Source organism: Hypanus sabinus, chromosome 4 (assembly GCF_030144855.1).
Source record: "Hypanus sabinus isolate sHypSab1 chromosome 4, sHypSab1.hap1, whole genome shotgun sequence".
Classification (NCBI taxonomy): Eukaryota; Metazoa; Chordata; class Chondrichthyes; order Myliobatiformes; family Dasyatidae; genus Hypanus; species Hypanus sabinus.
In genome coordinates, this window is record NC_082709.1 from 73,475,293 (window position 1) to 73,489,786 (window position 14,494).

General features: G+C 46.2%; 1 protein-coding gene across 3 annotated transcripts in view; it reads right to left on the minus strand.

Moving 5' to 3' along the window:
* The window catches only part of igf2bp2a (insulin-like growth factor 2 mRNA binding protein 2a), a 144,177-nt gene that overhangs the window by 39,324 nt on the left and 90,359 nt on the right, over positions 1-14,494 (minus strand). For all 3 annotated transcript variants that reach the window (XM_059967389.1, XM_059967390.1, XM_059967391.1), the window contains exons 6-9: positions 13,653-13,928; positions 12,736-12,870; positions 11,568-11,690; positions 10,451-10,586 (exon numbers count right to left, since the gene is read on the minus strand). In XM_059967389.1, the coding sequence (XP_059823372.1) occupies positions 10,451-10,586; positions 11,568-11,690; positions 12,736-12,870; positions 13,653-13,928 (670 nt within the window). The remainder of the gene's footprint in view (positions 1-10,450; positions 10,587-11,567; positions 11,691-12,735; positions 12,871-13,652; positions 13,929-14,494) is intronic.

Sequence of the window (14,494 nt, forward strand, 5' to 3'; positions counted from 1 at the left end):
ATCAGGAGACCAACTCTACCACCCAACAAACCAACAACTAAAGCTACAAGACCTACACAAAACCACATAGTTACAACATATAGTTACAACAGTGCAAACAATACCATAATTGATTAAAAAAAGACCATGGGCACAGTAAAAATAGTCCAAAGATGTTAAAAGACTATATGTCAGTGGTAGGAAAGTTTTTCAAGAAGGAACGTTCTTCTTACAGTTCTTCTGGATTCTTCTTGGGTATCACATTACTTGAATGTGGATATCACTTTTTTTTTGAATAGGGGCTAACTGGTTAATTTTTATCTACAAAATTTGAGTGGTATTTACTGCTGTAAAGAAGGTATAAGAAGGCTACACCACATTGTCTCTGTCTCTACTCCTTTGCTTTTTCTCCCTCCTAGGCTGATACATCTCCAGTTGATACATGTGAACAGATGACTGAGGGTTTGAGTTCTGACCTGAGTAAAACAGACAACAGGTGCAGGAGTAGGCCATTCAGCCCTTCTAGCCAGCACCACCATTCACTGCGATCATGGCTGATCATACACAATCAGTACCCCGTTCCTGCCCTCTCCCCATATCCCTTGACCCCGCTATCTATAAGAGCTCTATCTAACTCTCTTGAATGCAGCCAGAGACTTGGCCTTCTGGGGCACAGCATTCCATATATCCACCACTCTCTGGGTGAAAAAGTTTTTCCGCATCTCTGTTCTAAATGGCCTACCCCTTATTCTTAAACTGTGGCCTCTAGTTCTGGACTCACCCATCAGCGGGAACATGCTTAATAATCTTATATGTCTCAATCAGATCCCCTCTCATCCTTCTAAATTCCAGTGTATACAAGCCCAGTCGCTCCAATCTTTCAAAATATGACAGTCCCGCCATTCCAGGAATTAACCTTGTGAACCTACGCTGCATTCCCTCAATAGCAAGAATGTCCTTCCTCAAATTTGGAGACCAAAACTGCACACAATACTCCAGGTGGGGTCTCACCAGGGCCCTGTACAGCTGCAGAAGGACCTCTTTACTCCTATACTCAATTCCCCTTGTTATAAAGGCCAGCATGCCATTAGTTTTCTTCACTGCCTGCTGTACCTGCATGCTTGCTTTCATTGACTGATGTACATGAACACCTAGATCTCATTGTAGATCTAGATCACCTAGAAATGTTACATGAGATTTGATGAGATTAATGAAATGTGACTCTTGCATGATATTCAGAAAGTTTGGAATAAGATCCACAGAATGCCTTCAAGTAAGGAAAAAAACCAGCTGGATGGTAACAGTATCATCACGGCTAAGAAAGCGTGAGCAGTTGGGTTAGAACAGACCTGTGAGCTTAAGCTAATGTGGTCAGCTTGAGAACCAAAATTCGAGAGGTAACTGAACAAGTAGAAAAGTTAACTGCTCACTTAGAAAAGGAAAGAGAAACCAGTGATTAGCTACGAAAAAGAGTTTATGACAGAGACAGTAAAATGTGTAAACAGCACAATTTTTGCACTAATGGGTGAAAACACAGGTTAAGTATAATTGAACTGAAGTGCATTGTACGGACCTAAGAAACAAACTGAAGCAGTATGAGAAAGCCCAGCAGGGACCCCAAGTGGGCCGTCCTGCCAGCAACACTTCTACTTGAGAAACACCCCCTATGCTGGGCAGTCCTCTGACACAGGGCCACCATCCAAACTCCAAGAAGCTACAGCATGGACATGATGCAGACTCTACAGTGGCCTCTAGTGACTCAAGTGAGAATGACAACAGGATCTGCAGCTTGCTCCAATAAAAACCAAGAAAGTGAAGACACGCAGGAATCTATAAAAGGAGGCAGATGGTTTTCCAATCAACCACCTGAACCAGAGATGATCGATAAGTAGTTAAAAGTTGTTCCACATTCTGAAAAAAAAGGAAGTTTAAAGACCTGAGCTGAGCTTCAACATATTAAGAATGTATAGAAAACTGCACCAAAATGATAGCATCCAAATTTTGGCTACTATGTTGTCTTCTCAGCAAATCAGACATTGAATCGTAGAGTTGAGGACAACATGAGAGATGATAAACAAAATAGAGAAGGCGGTTGGAATGCTGTTAAGAGGTAACTGGAAGAACATGCCCCAATACAGACTGAAAAGTGGTTTATTGAAGCAAAATATTTTGGATGGTGTTTCTGATTATCAGAAGTGCTACAGGACGGTGTGGTTGAGTTATTCAGGAGTTCTGGGAGTAAATGAAGGTAACATAAAGGACCCAACATATGGTCCATTGAAGTAATCTTTTATGGATGGCTTAAAACCAAATACTGCCAAAATGGTAAAGCTGACAAAATTGAATCGGAATGAAGTTGGTCTTCCCAGGTAGTAAGCTAATGCAAGCTGCCACACAAGGATAACGAGTTATGGAAATCCAAATAAGATGATTACAGGTGGGTTAGTGACCTGTTGATGAACAGCTACTGACCATGAGTCAACAGCCATTGAGCAACAGAATCCAACGTGTGCACTGCAGTCCGAGCCACACTGGCGGAGTCGATCCCCGAAAGCAAAATGGCACTTCAGTGGCAGGGACGGACATTTGGGCTAGAACCTGTTGGCACAGAAAACAAGGTGGACAACAGAATCAAGCCCAACAGCAAGTTCAATCCCGGGCCTCGCAAAAGTTGGGAGATTCTAATGTGATGACGTGTTTTCAGCAAACAATGTGGATGTAATGGATGTGTTGTCGAAGTAAAATCGAATGACTAAGCCTTTCCCTGCAGCCCTTGCTTGCCTTGATAACACAAAATCTAGAAGGCTCGCATGTTAACTGGCTCATTGGGAATGGATATGCTGAATTCTTGTTAGACTATGATGACCATGACTGTGAAGGAATAATAACATGCCATAAAGATGCAAACTGTTACAAGAAAATGCCTTTATTGAACCCAGATCAGATTCTGTACACCAATGGCTCTTTAACGATTGAGGAAGGAATTTGAATAGAGGGATGGGCCATTGTTCCGGAAACTGAATCAGTGGAATCAGGAAGCATGGCTCTTGGTGCCTTTGTGCAAAATGCGCTCCGATTGAAGCCTGTAAGGTGGCAGAAAGAAGATCAGCTCATACTCACCCGGATTATCAATATGCTTTTAGAGTTGTTTATGATTTTGGAAACTTATGGAGACCAGGGGAATTTCTTACGGCTGAAGGGACCAATCAAGAATGGACAACTAGTACAAGAACTCAAGGATGTCAACAACTCTGGTTAGAAGTTGCTGTATTAAAGTGTAAAATTCACTCCAAAATGATTACAATGGAAAGTTGTGGAAATACATTCGTGAATAAGATTGCAAAAGAAGGCAACAAGGCAAGGGGTGAAAGAAACTAAAGTAGTTAAAAGAAATTAAGAAAGTCAAAGAATTAAAATAGGAACTGAAGACATATGCAGTGAACCTGACAACTGAAATTATAGAAATGAAGTGTGAATCTGTATCACAGACAAACATACAAGATATTAGAGAGACGCAAGCTCAACGCTCCAACTAGAAAAGTGGTTCTGGATGGAGAATGATGGGAGGTTAAACAGTGACGAAGCATGGAGCTCTGACACCAGTCACAGACTAGCAGTTCCAATTATGTGCTTCCTTATCTGGCACAGAAGGAACACTGCCTGGACACATTGGAGTAGAAAAGATGATCAGCAGATTCTCCCAATGGTGGTGGAATCCAAAGTTTAGGGCACAAACTTGACAAATGCTTGAAAGATGCTTGACGTTCCAGAAAACAAATCCTGGAGCAGTGGAGAAGCTTCCCCAATTGAGTGCTCCTGCCCACCTGGTCCATTGTTACTCTTACAAGTGGACTGCATTACTCCGCCAAAGTGTCAAGGATAGGTATATGTACTGGTAATAGTAGACAAGCTCTGGAGATGGGTGGAAGCTATTCCAGTAAGGAAATGCACTGCCACACTCACAGTAAAAACACTGATCAAGGACTATACTCCAAGGTGAGGACTGCCTTGTCGCATCGATTCTGACCAAGGAACACATTTCATTGGGAGTGTTTGCCAGGAATTATGTCGACATTGAATGGTCTTTTCATTCAACATGGTGTGCTTCCACTCTCTTTTACCTTCCGCTTTCACTGCCGAGTTAGTAACCAAGTCAGACGAACCAGGTATCAGAATCGGAGTCAGGACAAGTCAAAGCAATGATTGGAATCATCAAACTAAGTATCACAAGGAAGGAGTACTATGGCCTGAGGCTACTCCTCTGGCCTTGAGTAGTATCACAGCAACCTCAAACACAAGACCACTCAAAGTTAGCAACAGGGCATCTGTCACTGTCAAGAGCTCTTAATCTCAGAGGTACTGACTTACATGTTATGATAGACAATTAGTTAACTATTGTGTAAAGTTAACCCAGCCTGTACTGTCTGCTCCTCAACAGGTTTCTGCCACTTGGAGTGATCCAACAGGAGGAGGACACACCCTGACCTGGTGAGAGAGTCCCAATTTGAAAACCGCTCTGGGAACCACTGGGAGCTGGATGGGAAGATGCTGATCAAGTGCCGTTGGTTTCTAACTTGGCGGTGAAAGCAGAAGGTAAAGTGGATACATGCTAACCACTGCAAATGGACAACAAGCACTGTGGTTAACGTGCTGGTAACCTCTGATTCAGTGCCTACACTGGTGAGCAGATCACTAACAAGCCAGAACAAAGTCGACAACTACTTACTGGACATTGCGGACTTTATTCTAATATCATTTGCTCTTGTTATATTTCTGCCAATTGCAGGTATCAGATGGATTGGCTGGTGGCGCTCATGTCTCTAGTTATCGGGTATGTCAATATAAACCACACTCTTCAAAATGTTCACCTGTGCTAGGCACGCCCTCACATCCAGAACAAATGTGCACCCTCTTTCTTAAGCAAAGTTCACGATCACAGTACAGCAATGGTGATACTGACATTATGCCTGTGATTCATTATTCTCAGGGGAGACATAAATACAGGGTGATCATGTCCTCCCACATACTGTCTGGAACTGGAACATTTACGTAAATATAATCAGCATGATTCAGGGGATCGTATCATTCCTGACCCTACAGAAACAGGATATCTTCATATCTGCATCGAATGGTCATGACAAACCTATTAAATCTTTTCATGTGTTCACTGTGAAAGCTACCTATTGTTGAATTCAGAAAGTACTATGTCAGTGAGATACAGCTTATATGAAATTTTAATTCATGTTGCGGTAACTTTTATTGACAATATCCATCATAAGAGGTTCCTGTCAGATATTAAGAAGTAGTCATCCGCACATTTGATGATGACAGAACTATTGTGGGCAGAATTTCAGATGGTGACGAGGAGGTGTACAGGAGAGAGGTCGATCAGCTGGTTGAGTGAAGTTGCAACAACTTCACACTCAATGTCAGTAAGACTGAAGAATTGATTGTGGACTTCAGTAAAGGTAAGATGAGGGAATGCTCACCCGTCCTCACTGAGGCATCGGTAGTGGAAAGGGTGAGCAATTTCAAGTTCTTAGTTGTCAACATCTCTGAGGATCTACCCTGGGCCCAGCGTATCGATGCCGTTACAAAGGAGGCAGGGCGGCAGCGGCTACATTTCATTAGGAGTTTGAGGAGATTTAGCAAGTCACCAAGGACACTCACAAATTTCTACAGATGTACCATAGAGAGCATTCTAACTGGCTGCACCATCTGGTATAGCGGGGCCACTGCACAGGACCAAAGTAAGCTGCAAACTCAGTGAGCTGCATCAAGGGCCTCCCCAGCAGCCAGAACATCTTCAAGCAGCGATACCTCAAAAAGGCAGCATCCATCATTAAGGATCCCCATCACCCAGGACCTGACCTCTTCTCACTGCTACCATCAGGGAGGAGGTACAGCACCCTGAAGGGACACACTCAATGATTCAGGATCAGCTTCTTCCCCTTCGCCGTCAGATTTCTGAATGGACACTGAACCCAGGAACACCACCTCAATACTTTCCTTTTCACATTTTGCACTATTTATTTAAAATTAGCTTTTTAATATATATAGTCAGTGTAAATTTGTTTATTATTATGTATTGCAATGTACTGCTGCCACATAACAGCAAATTTCATGACATATGCTGGTGATATTGAATGGATTTTGATCCTGAGTAGTTAACACTCTTGGAATAATACATACTTTATGTCAGGAAATGGGTCTTGTATCTCTCCTCCCCATAATTGGTTGGGATCTTGTTATCTGGGTTATGACTTTCCTGCTATGAGACATACACAGACCTTATCTTTACATCCAGAGTCCAAAAGTAAACGCGACATTTCAGGAGCAGTTTGCTCTGCATCGGTTTTATTCTCATTTTATGGTGTTGCAAGGAATCTGAGAGAGATTTAAAATCTTGCTGCAGCCTTAGAGTAACCAATGACACTGCTGAAGCCTTGGAAATGGTAACAACAGAATCACAGACACAAGAAGTTCTGCAGATGCTGGAAATCCAAAGCCACACACACAATGCTGGAGGAACTCAGCAGGTCAGCATCTTGTGTGTGTGTTGCTAAGGTAACAAAAGAAATGGTCACCAAGCATAACATGGTTCTTCAAAACTGTATCTTCTCTTAGCAGTTAATGGGGGGGGGGGGGGCAGTATTGGACAGGGAGTGTTGTACTTGCATACCTGACAAGTCTGAAGATGTACAGTAACTGATCACATTTGCAAGGAAACAACCTGATGGATGGCAAACTCGAGGAAATCTGCAGACGCTGGAAATCAAAGCAAGTCACTGAGCTCCTCCAGCACTTAGTGTGTGTCGTTAATCTGATGGATGGCATTTCTTTGACTGGATTCATTTACTTCTCGGAAGCTGAACTCAATATCATGAGTCATAATATTCGTCCTGATTTGGCTTATCATAATTGACATCTATTTTAACTTGTACAAGGGCAATCATTATTAGAGAAGTTCAAACTCACGCAAGTGTCCCCACTTACAAAACCAATTCAACCTAGCAATGACATAAGCCTATGAATACTCTTTGATATTTCCATCTTAGGTGAATTTCTTTTGAATATTTTAACGTACTGTAGATGCCACCAGTTTTTCTGCCTCTGAATTTTCAGATGTAATGATTCTAAACATGTGATTTGTAATCAAAGGGGGTGGGGGATGTTGGATTAAACTGTATAATTATTTTCCTTATAATTTAATATTTTATGTTAGTTTGTATTTTCATACAATTACCTATATACACATATAACTATTTAGTGTGTTTCCTAGTGATTACAGTTCTTCTGTATCATTCTGAAAACTTCTTGGGTATTATTTAAGTAGGGGCTATCTGATTGGTTAATTCTACAATATTTGAATGGTATTCATTGCTGTTAATAAATTCATATAAGGTGGCTAAACCATGTTGCCTTGGTCTCCTTCCTGCCCCCCCGCCAATCCCTTTGTTCTCCTGAGTAACAAGTTTTATGCCTCATTCTTGACTCCCGAAGATCCTTGGATCAAAACCAATGAAAACGTAGATGGGTGGGTTAGCAATTTTGCAGATGATACAAAGATTGATATTCTGGACAGTTTCCAGGCCTGGCAAAGGATACAGGGGGATATTAATCAGTTGTAGATATGGGCGGAGCAATGGCAGGTGGAGATTAACTCAGCCAAATGTGTAGTGTTGCACTTTGGGAGATCAAATGTGAAGAAACAGTTCACTGTTAATAGCAAAACCCCTAACAAGTTGATATGCAGAGGGGTCTTGGGGTCCAAGTGAAAGTGGCTACACAAGTCGATATGCTGGTAAAGAAAGGTGCATGCACGGCATGCTTGTATTTATTTGTTGAGGAACTGGGTTCAAGAGTTGAAAGGTTACTAATAAAACTCAAGTTAGGCTGCATCTGGAGGAATCTGCATTCAATTCTGGTTGCCCCGTTATGGGAAGGGCATGGAGGCAGAAGAGGTTTAGCAGGATGCAGCTTGGGTTACAAAGGCATCTGCTGCGAGGAGAGGTTGGACGAGCCTGGGTTGTTTTCTCTTGGTCCAGCAGAGGCTGAGTGCAGATTTGATACGAGATTGAGAAGACTACAGGATTGGGATGGCGGTCCGTCACCATCTTTCTCCCAAGGTTGGTATGTCTAACAAAAGGGGCCAAGCACCCTTGGGGGGGGGGGGGGGGGGAAGGGTGGGAGAGCTGAAGGTAGATGTGCTGAGCACGTTTTGTTTTGGAGTGATGAGTCCCTGCAACGTTCTGCCGGGGGCGGTGCTGGAAACAAACAGGGAGGCTTTCAAGCAACTCTTAGACAGGCAAATGAGTGAGTAGGAAATGGACGGATATGGACATCATGTAAATGGAGGCTGCAGGTTTGCTTTGACATCCGAGTACTAACTTAATTAGTTTGGCACAGCACCCTGGGCCGAATCGTCTGTTCCTGCGCTGTGCTCCTTCCACCACCGGCAGAGAGACTGCAGTGTGCACCGTGGATAAAGTGTACTGAGCCAGTCTCCCAGGCTGTTCCAACAGCCCTCCCAGATCCATGACCCTTACCAGCAAAGGCAGCACGTACCGTAAACCGTAAGACACAGGAGCAGAATCAGGCCATTCAGCCCATCGAGTCTGCTCTACCATTCCATCACAACTGATTTATCCCTCTCACCACCATTTTCCTGCCTTCTCCCTGTAACCTTTGATGCCCTATCAACCTCTGCATTAACTATACCCAGTGACTAAGCCACCACAACCATCAGTGGCAATGAATTCCAGATTCACAAACCTCTGGCTAAAGAAGTTCCTTCGCATTTCTGTTCTAAAGGGATGTCATTGTATTCTGAGGCAGTGCCCTCTGGTCCTGCACTCTCCCACTTTTGGAAATATCCTCCCCATGTCCACTCTATCTAGACTACTTAAAATCTGATGGGTTTCAACGAGACCTCCCCACAACCCCCATTCTTCTAAACACCAGTGAGTACAGGCCCAGAGCCGTCAAAGGCTCCTCATGCATTAACCCTTTTAATCCCAGGATAACTCTCGTTCAGTAAGATGGTGACACACTTATTCATACTGGTTTCTCTGGACCCAAACTAAGGTGTAATTGTTCATCCTTTATGTCTTTTTTATGATCGTAAGACCCTGTTTGGACATTGGTATTGCAGGGAACTGCAAGCCTGATTCACTGGATCACTGGCAAGATCGAGAGCAAGGGAGCGGTGGGACCTCCATTGCCGGCTGGCGGTTGTTGTTGGGAAAAGAATGCCTGAACCGGCTGTGTGCTGATGGATTCTGTGTTGGGTTGAGGGGCTGGCCCCTCCCAACAGTGCTGCCCTCCAGTGTTCACTCAGTGAAAGACAAGCTGGACTGCGTTCATCTGTGGCCGCACTTGCGCGAGATGAGGAACGGCTCTGGGCTTGTTCTTGCGGAAACACGGCTCCAGAATAACATCCATCCAGGACATCAATCTACAGGCCATGACACTCAGGGATTCCGACTACTTAAATATTTTTGTAACTATATTTTTCTTTATGTGCTTTATTTTTATGTAATGTCGGCTGTGCGTGACTGTTGGTACTCTGTTGCACCTTGGTCCCAGAGGAACGCTGTTTCGTTTGGCTGTGTTGTTTGTGGTTGAATGACAATTAAACTTGAACCTGAACGTCCTCTGGACCCTCAGTATCGGAGATCACCCCCATATCACCACAGCTCCCTGATCACATTCTGCCTCGATGCGAGATGAATCTCACCAGAACACACATCTTTTGGCAAGTTTAGAGCAGACACTGATGAGGGCTGGAAGCAAGCGGTTCTGAAAACTGGTGGGGTGGGGGTCCATCCCTCCCCACCTTTGCAGGTATCTACATGAGGTTCTGCCTCAAGAGGGCAGCATCTCTCATCAAAAATGACTCACAGCTACCATCAGGCAGTAGGTAGAGAATGCTGAAGTCTAACTTCTTCAGGTTCAACAACAGCTACTTCCCTTCAACCATTCACGTCTTGAACCAACCTGCACAACTCAGTACAGCAACTTTACCGATACCAACTACTCAATGTTGTAATTGTGTCCTTGTTAAGATTTTGTGTGATACATGTTGTTTTTTCTTATGAACGTAGCTGCTCTGATGCTCTGTGGCTGTGGTGCTGTCTCACTGAGCCCACTCACACATATACTCGTGTATACGACCACAAACCCGACTTTCACTGGCGACCCATGCGGGTCTCAGTGTGCAGATGTCACCAGGTTCCACACTACCACCGTGCATGTGTAAACACCGAGATATAGGCTGCTGGGTGCTGACTGAACCAACCCCACAGCCCATCTCTCTGAACAATCCACATCCACTCATCTCCACCACATTCCCGCACCCATCTAAAAGTCTCTGTCCCTCTGTCTGCCTCACCACAACGCCTTGCAATACATCCTTGGCACAAGGGAGGTGTGTCCTCAGTGCTGGCCGTGCCCTCCCCGCGGAACTCACATTCAACGCAGCGAGGTCGTTCTCGTAGGCCTCTCTAAGCTTCTTCATGATCTCCGCCTGGGCTTTGGAACAGGCCTCAATGCTCCCCTTCACCGTGATGGTTCTCTCCGGGTTGTACAGCGTCAGGTCGTGTAACCTGCCAAACCACGGCACGCAGTGTTAGTACATAAATGTTCCCCACTACGAGACCTCCCCCCGCCCCCACCCTCTCCATTTAGACTTGCTCTCCACCCGGGGCTGTAAGATTGCTGCCCCGTGGCGGGGTATGTGGGCAGTGGAAGGTGGCAGCGAGGGGGTGTGGGTGGAGTCCGGGGGGAGGGGGACTGGGCTGAATTCAGCAGTGTTACATAGTTGAGGAAGGCCATGCTCATGCTGCTGTCTTTTGAGCTAGGGTGGGACATTTTCAGAACGACCCTCCCCACGGGTATTCTCCCAGTGTCAATCCCTTGAAGTTCTTTCCCCAAAGCTCAATGCACCCCACCATTCCAGCGGAGGGACAGGGGACAGAGAGCTTAAAGGTTAAGGTGGGTTGGGCAGGATGACTGTTTGCTGAGGGCAGATTAAAGGCAGAGCTGGCCTGTTCCCACTCCCGGCAGTGTTTGTTGAGGAGGAGGAGGCACAGTGATGCAGGGTAACAGTGTACCTGATACCTCGGTGAGCTGCCAGATCTCCCTGTGACTGCTCGTTTGGCGACTGTCATAGTGGTTTATTATCGGCATATACGGAGACACGGAGATGTTTTGCTGAAAGATTACAGATTAGCTTTGTCACATGTACATTGAAACATACAGTGAAATATTTGCAGAAATTCAAATCAGCGAGTGTTGTGTCTGGGAGCCCACAGGTGTCGTCAGCATAGCGAGCCCACAGCTCACTGACCCTGATTGTCTTTGGACTGTGGGAGGAAACCGGAGCACCAGGAGGAGACCCACGTAGTCACTGGCAGAACAAACACCTGAAAGACTGCGGTGAAAACTGAAGCCCAGTCTCACGACTGGCGATTTATTAGTGCTATGCCAACCGCTAAGCCACTGTGACTTGTACCCCAGGTTCTGCCTTCCCCCAGCTCGGGGCAAGGTAGCCCACCACCCAGCCCCACAGCGGCGGCCTGACTCACGAGGAGATGGTGATCTTGGTGCCCGTCTCCTGCTCGATCTTCTTCAGGTTGCGACCCTCTTTGCCGATGAGCCGGCCCACGAAGCTGTCGTGAGCGAGGATCTTCAGCGGGATCTCCTCAGTGCTGCCGAGACAGGGGACAGACATTACACACGCGGGCCACCGTCTCCCTCGCACACTCCGCAACTTAGACAGCGCTACGGGCCTGTATCCGATCTTCTGAAGCCCAGCTTCAGTGCAGAGGGGTGTGAACCTTACTGCCTGCTTTCCCTGCCCCTGCATGTCTGCAGCGTGGCTGCATAGAGGAACTTGGTTTATATCCAGCGCCAGCTGTCCCTGCCTCAGTAATCCCTGACAAGATCGGGCGAGAAGCTTTACTCCATACCATCTCTGCCCGAGTGTGTGGTCCTGCAGAGCAGGGAGGAGTCAGTAGGAAGGGAAGTTCAAATTTCAAAAGTTCAATGTAACTTTATTATTAAAGTATATATATGTCACCATATACTATTCTGAGAATCATTTTCTTGCAGGCATTTGATATAGAACATCACAGGATATTATAGTCCTTTGGCCAACAATGTTGTACCTACTTTTTAAACCCATACTAACATCAATATAACCCTTCCTTTCAACACAATCCTTCATTTTTCTCTCAACCAGTTTCTTAAATCTCCCTGACCCCACCGCTCTGCATAAAGAACTTGCTTCTCACATCCCCCTATACTTTCCTCCAATCACCTTATTATTTGAAGGAAAAAAGTACAATAGAATTTTACAAAGAACTACACATAAACGGACGAAGACTGACAAACGACCAATGTGCAAAGGAAGGCAAAGTGTGCAAATAAAAATAAAACCTGACAATGTGAGAGATGAATGTAGATGACAACATTTTGTGGGCAGCTTACAGTTCAGATAGAGGGAGAGGGAGAGTGAGGGAGAAAGGTGATTCGGGTCAGCTCTCCCTTGCTGTTGAAACATAGACCAGCCGCAGCTTTGTGTTCACGGGCTGTAGCCGTCGAGCGCCGGCAGCGATTGCAGTCTGATGAGAATAAAAGGCAAGAGGGAGAGAGAATGCAAGAGGATGAGAGGTTCCTGCCGGGGAAGGGTGAAGGACGATGGGATCCACAAATGGCAGAGAGTGACAGAGCGAATGGGGCCCAGGAACTCACAATTTGGTGTCCTGAGCCTCCTTGTGCATGATCTCCAGGATCATCTGACAGGCTGCAGTGCATCCTCCAGCCGTGGAGTGGATGGTGATGGGCTTCTCAGCTGCTCCTGCATTCTCCTTCCGATGGATGTCCACCCTAGAGAGAACAGAAGGAGAGAACAAGGGGGGAGGAGGAGAGAGAGAGAGAATAAAGAAAGGGCCAGTGTCAGCATCGAGGGCAGGATTGATGAGGGACACCAGAAGATCATCACCAACAGCAACTCCATGCACCTCAGTCAGCTTATCGCCTCTCTCCCTGGTCCAGAGCAGAGCCTGGCCTCACCCAGAAGGGACCCCAACCCAACCCCACCAGCCACTGGAAAGCTTGGCCTGTTAACAACCCAGGGGTCTCAAACCTCACCCAACCTAATTGGAATCCCAAGGTAGACCAATATTCATTTAGGAACAATGGTCCCACCACCCAACAGGCGTGGGGGAGAGGGGGTGGGATCTCAGCTTCTATGACAAGGAGGACAACACTAACCCATCCCCTCTTAATGGACAGCATGATACATTCCACCACAGGTCAATAGGAACTCAACTCACACACACTCAAGGAGAAGACAAACTTCTCCAGTCCCATCCAACCACAGAACTCCATCCACTCCAATCAATCCCATCCAACAGGAAGCCACCCACCCCCTTCTCATCCTTGCTTTGGGTGGGGGGGGGGGGGGTGCTAGTTTCCCATTACCATCCAGCCAGTGGAAGAGCAGGCTAGAGTCCAAATGCAAAGATATGACTCCCGTTTCTACATGGGTTCAAGCCCCATCCCTGGATGGTCCGATCCACAGTGGATGGATGTCCAACCTGGCCCCTCCCACGCCAGGTAAACACGCGGGCCACCACCCCCTCTCCTGCGCGAGAGCCTCCACCTACTTGGACTGCGTCTGCTGGGTGACGCTCTTGATGGTCAGCCCCTCCTTCCCGATGATGGCCCCAACAAACTGGGTGGGGACCAGGATGCGCAGCGGAACGTCCAGCGACTTGTGGGAGGCGCCTGTGGCGGCCGAGGAACCGTGGTCCCGGCTGGGGTGAGTGGCTGCCCCGCGGCGGGGCCGGTGGGTCAGGTGCTGCGTCGCCTCCTCATCCGGGATGTAGGAGATCCTCAGGACGTGGCTCTCCAACTGGTGTCCGCTCAGCTTCTCGATAGCCCTGGGGACCGTGAGACCACAAGACATACAGTGCTGCGTAAAAGTCTTAGCCGCATGTTAAAGTAAACTCTGTATCGTGAAAATGCTTTCAAATAATAATGAAATAAAGTCTCTTAATATCGAAAGATTTACTATGAAGAGCAGTAAACAGTAAAAAAGAACCTAATTGAAATGAATATTTGGTGTGACTACCCTTAGCCTTTAAAGCTGTATCAGTTCTCTTAGGTACACTATCGTGCAGTTTTATAAGAACAATCAGCTGGTAGGCTGTTCCAAGATTCTTGGAGAACTTGCCAGTTCTTCTGCAGACTTTGACTGTCTTGCTTGCTTCTGTCTCTCCAGGCAATCCCAGACAGCCGTTATGTTGAGATCAAAGCTCCATTGAGGCCACTCCATCTGCTGCGGAACTCCTTGTTCATTTTTCTTCTTCTTCGCTGAAAATAGTGTTTTACCACCTTTGCCACATGTTGGGGGTCAATGTCCTTCTGCAGAATGAAGTTGGGAACCTATTAAACGCCCCCCCCCCCCCCGATGGTACTGCACGATGGACGAGAACCTGCTTGTACT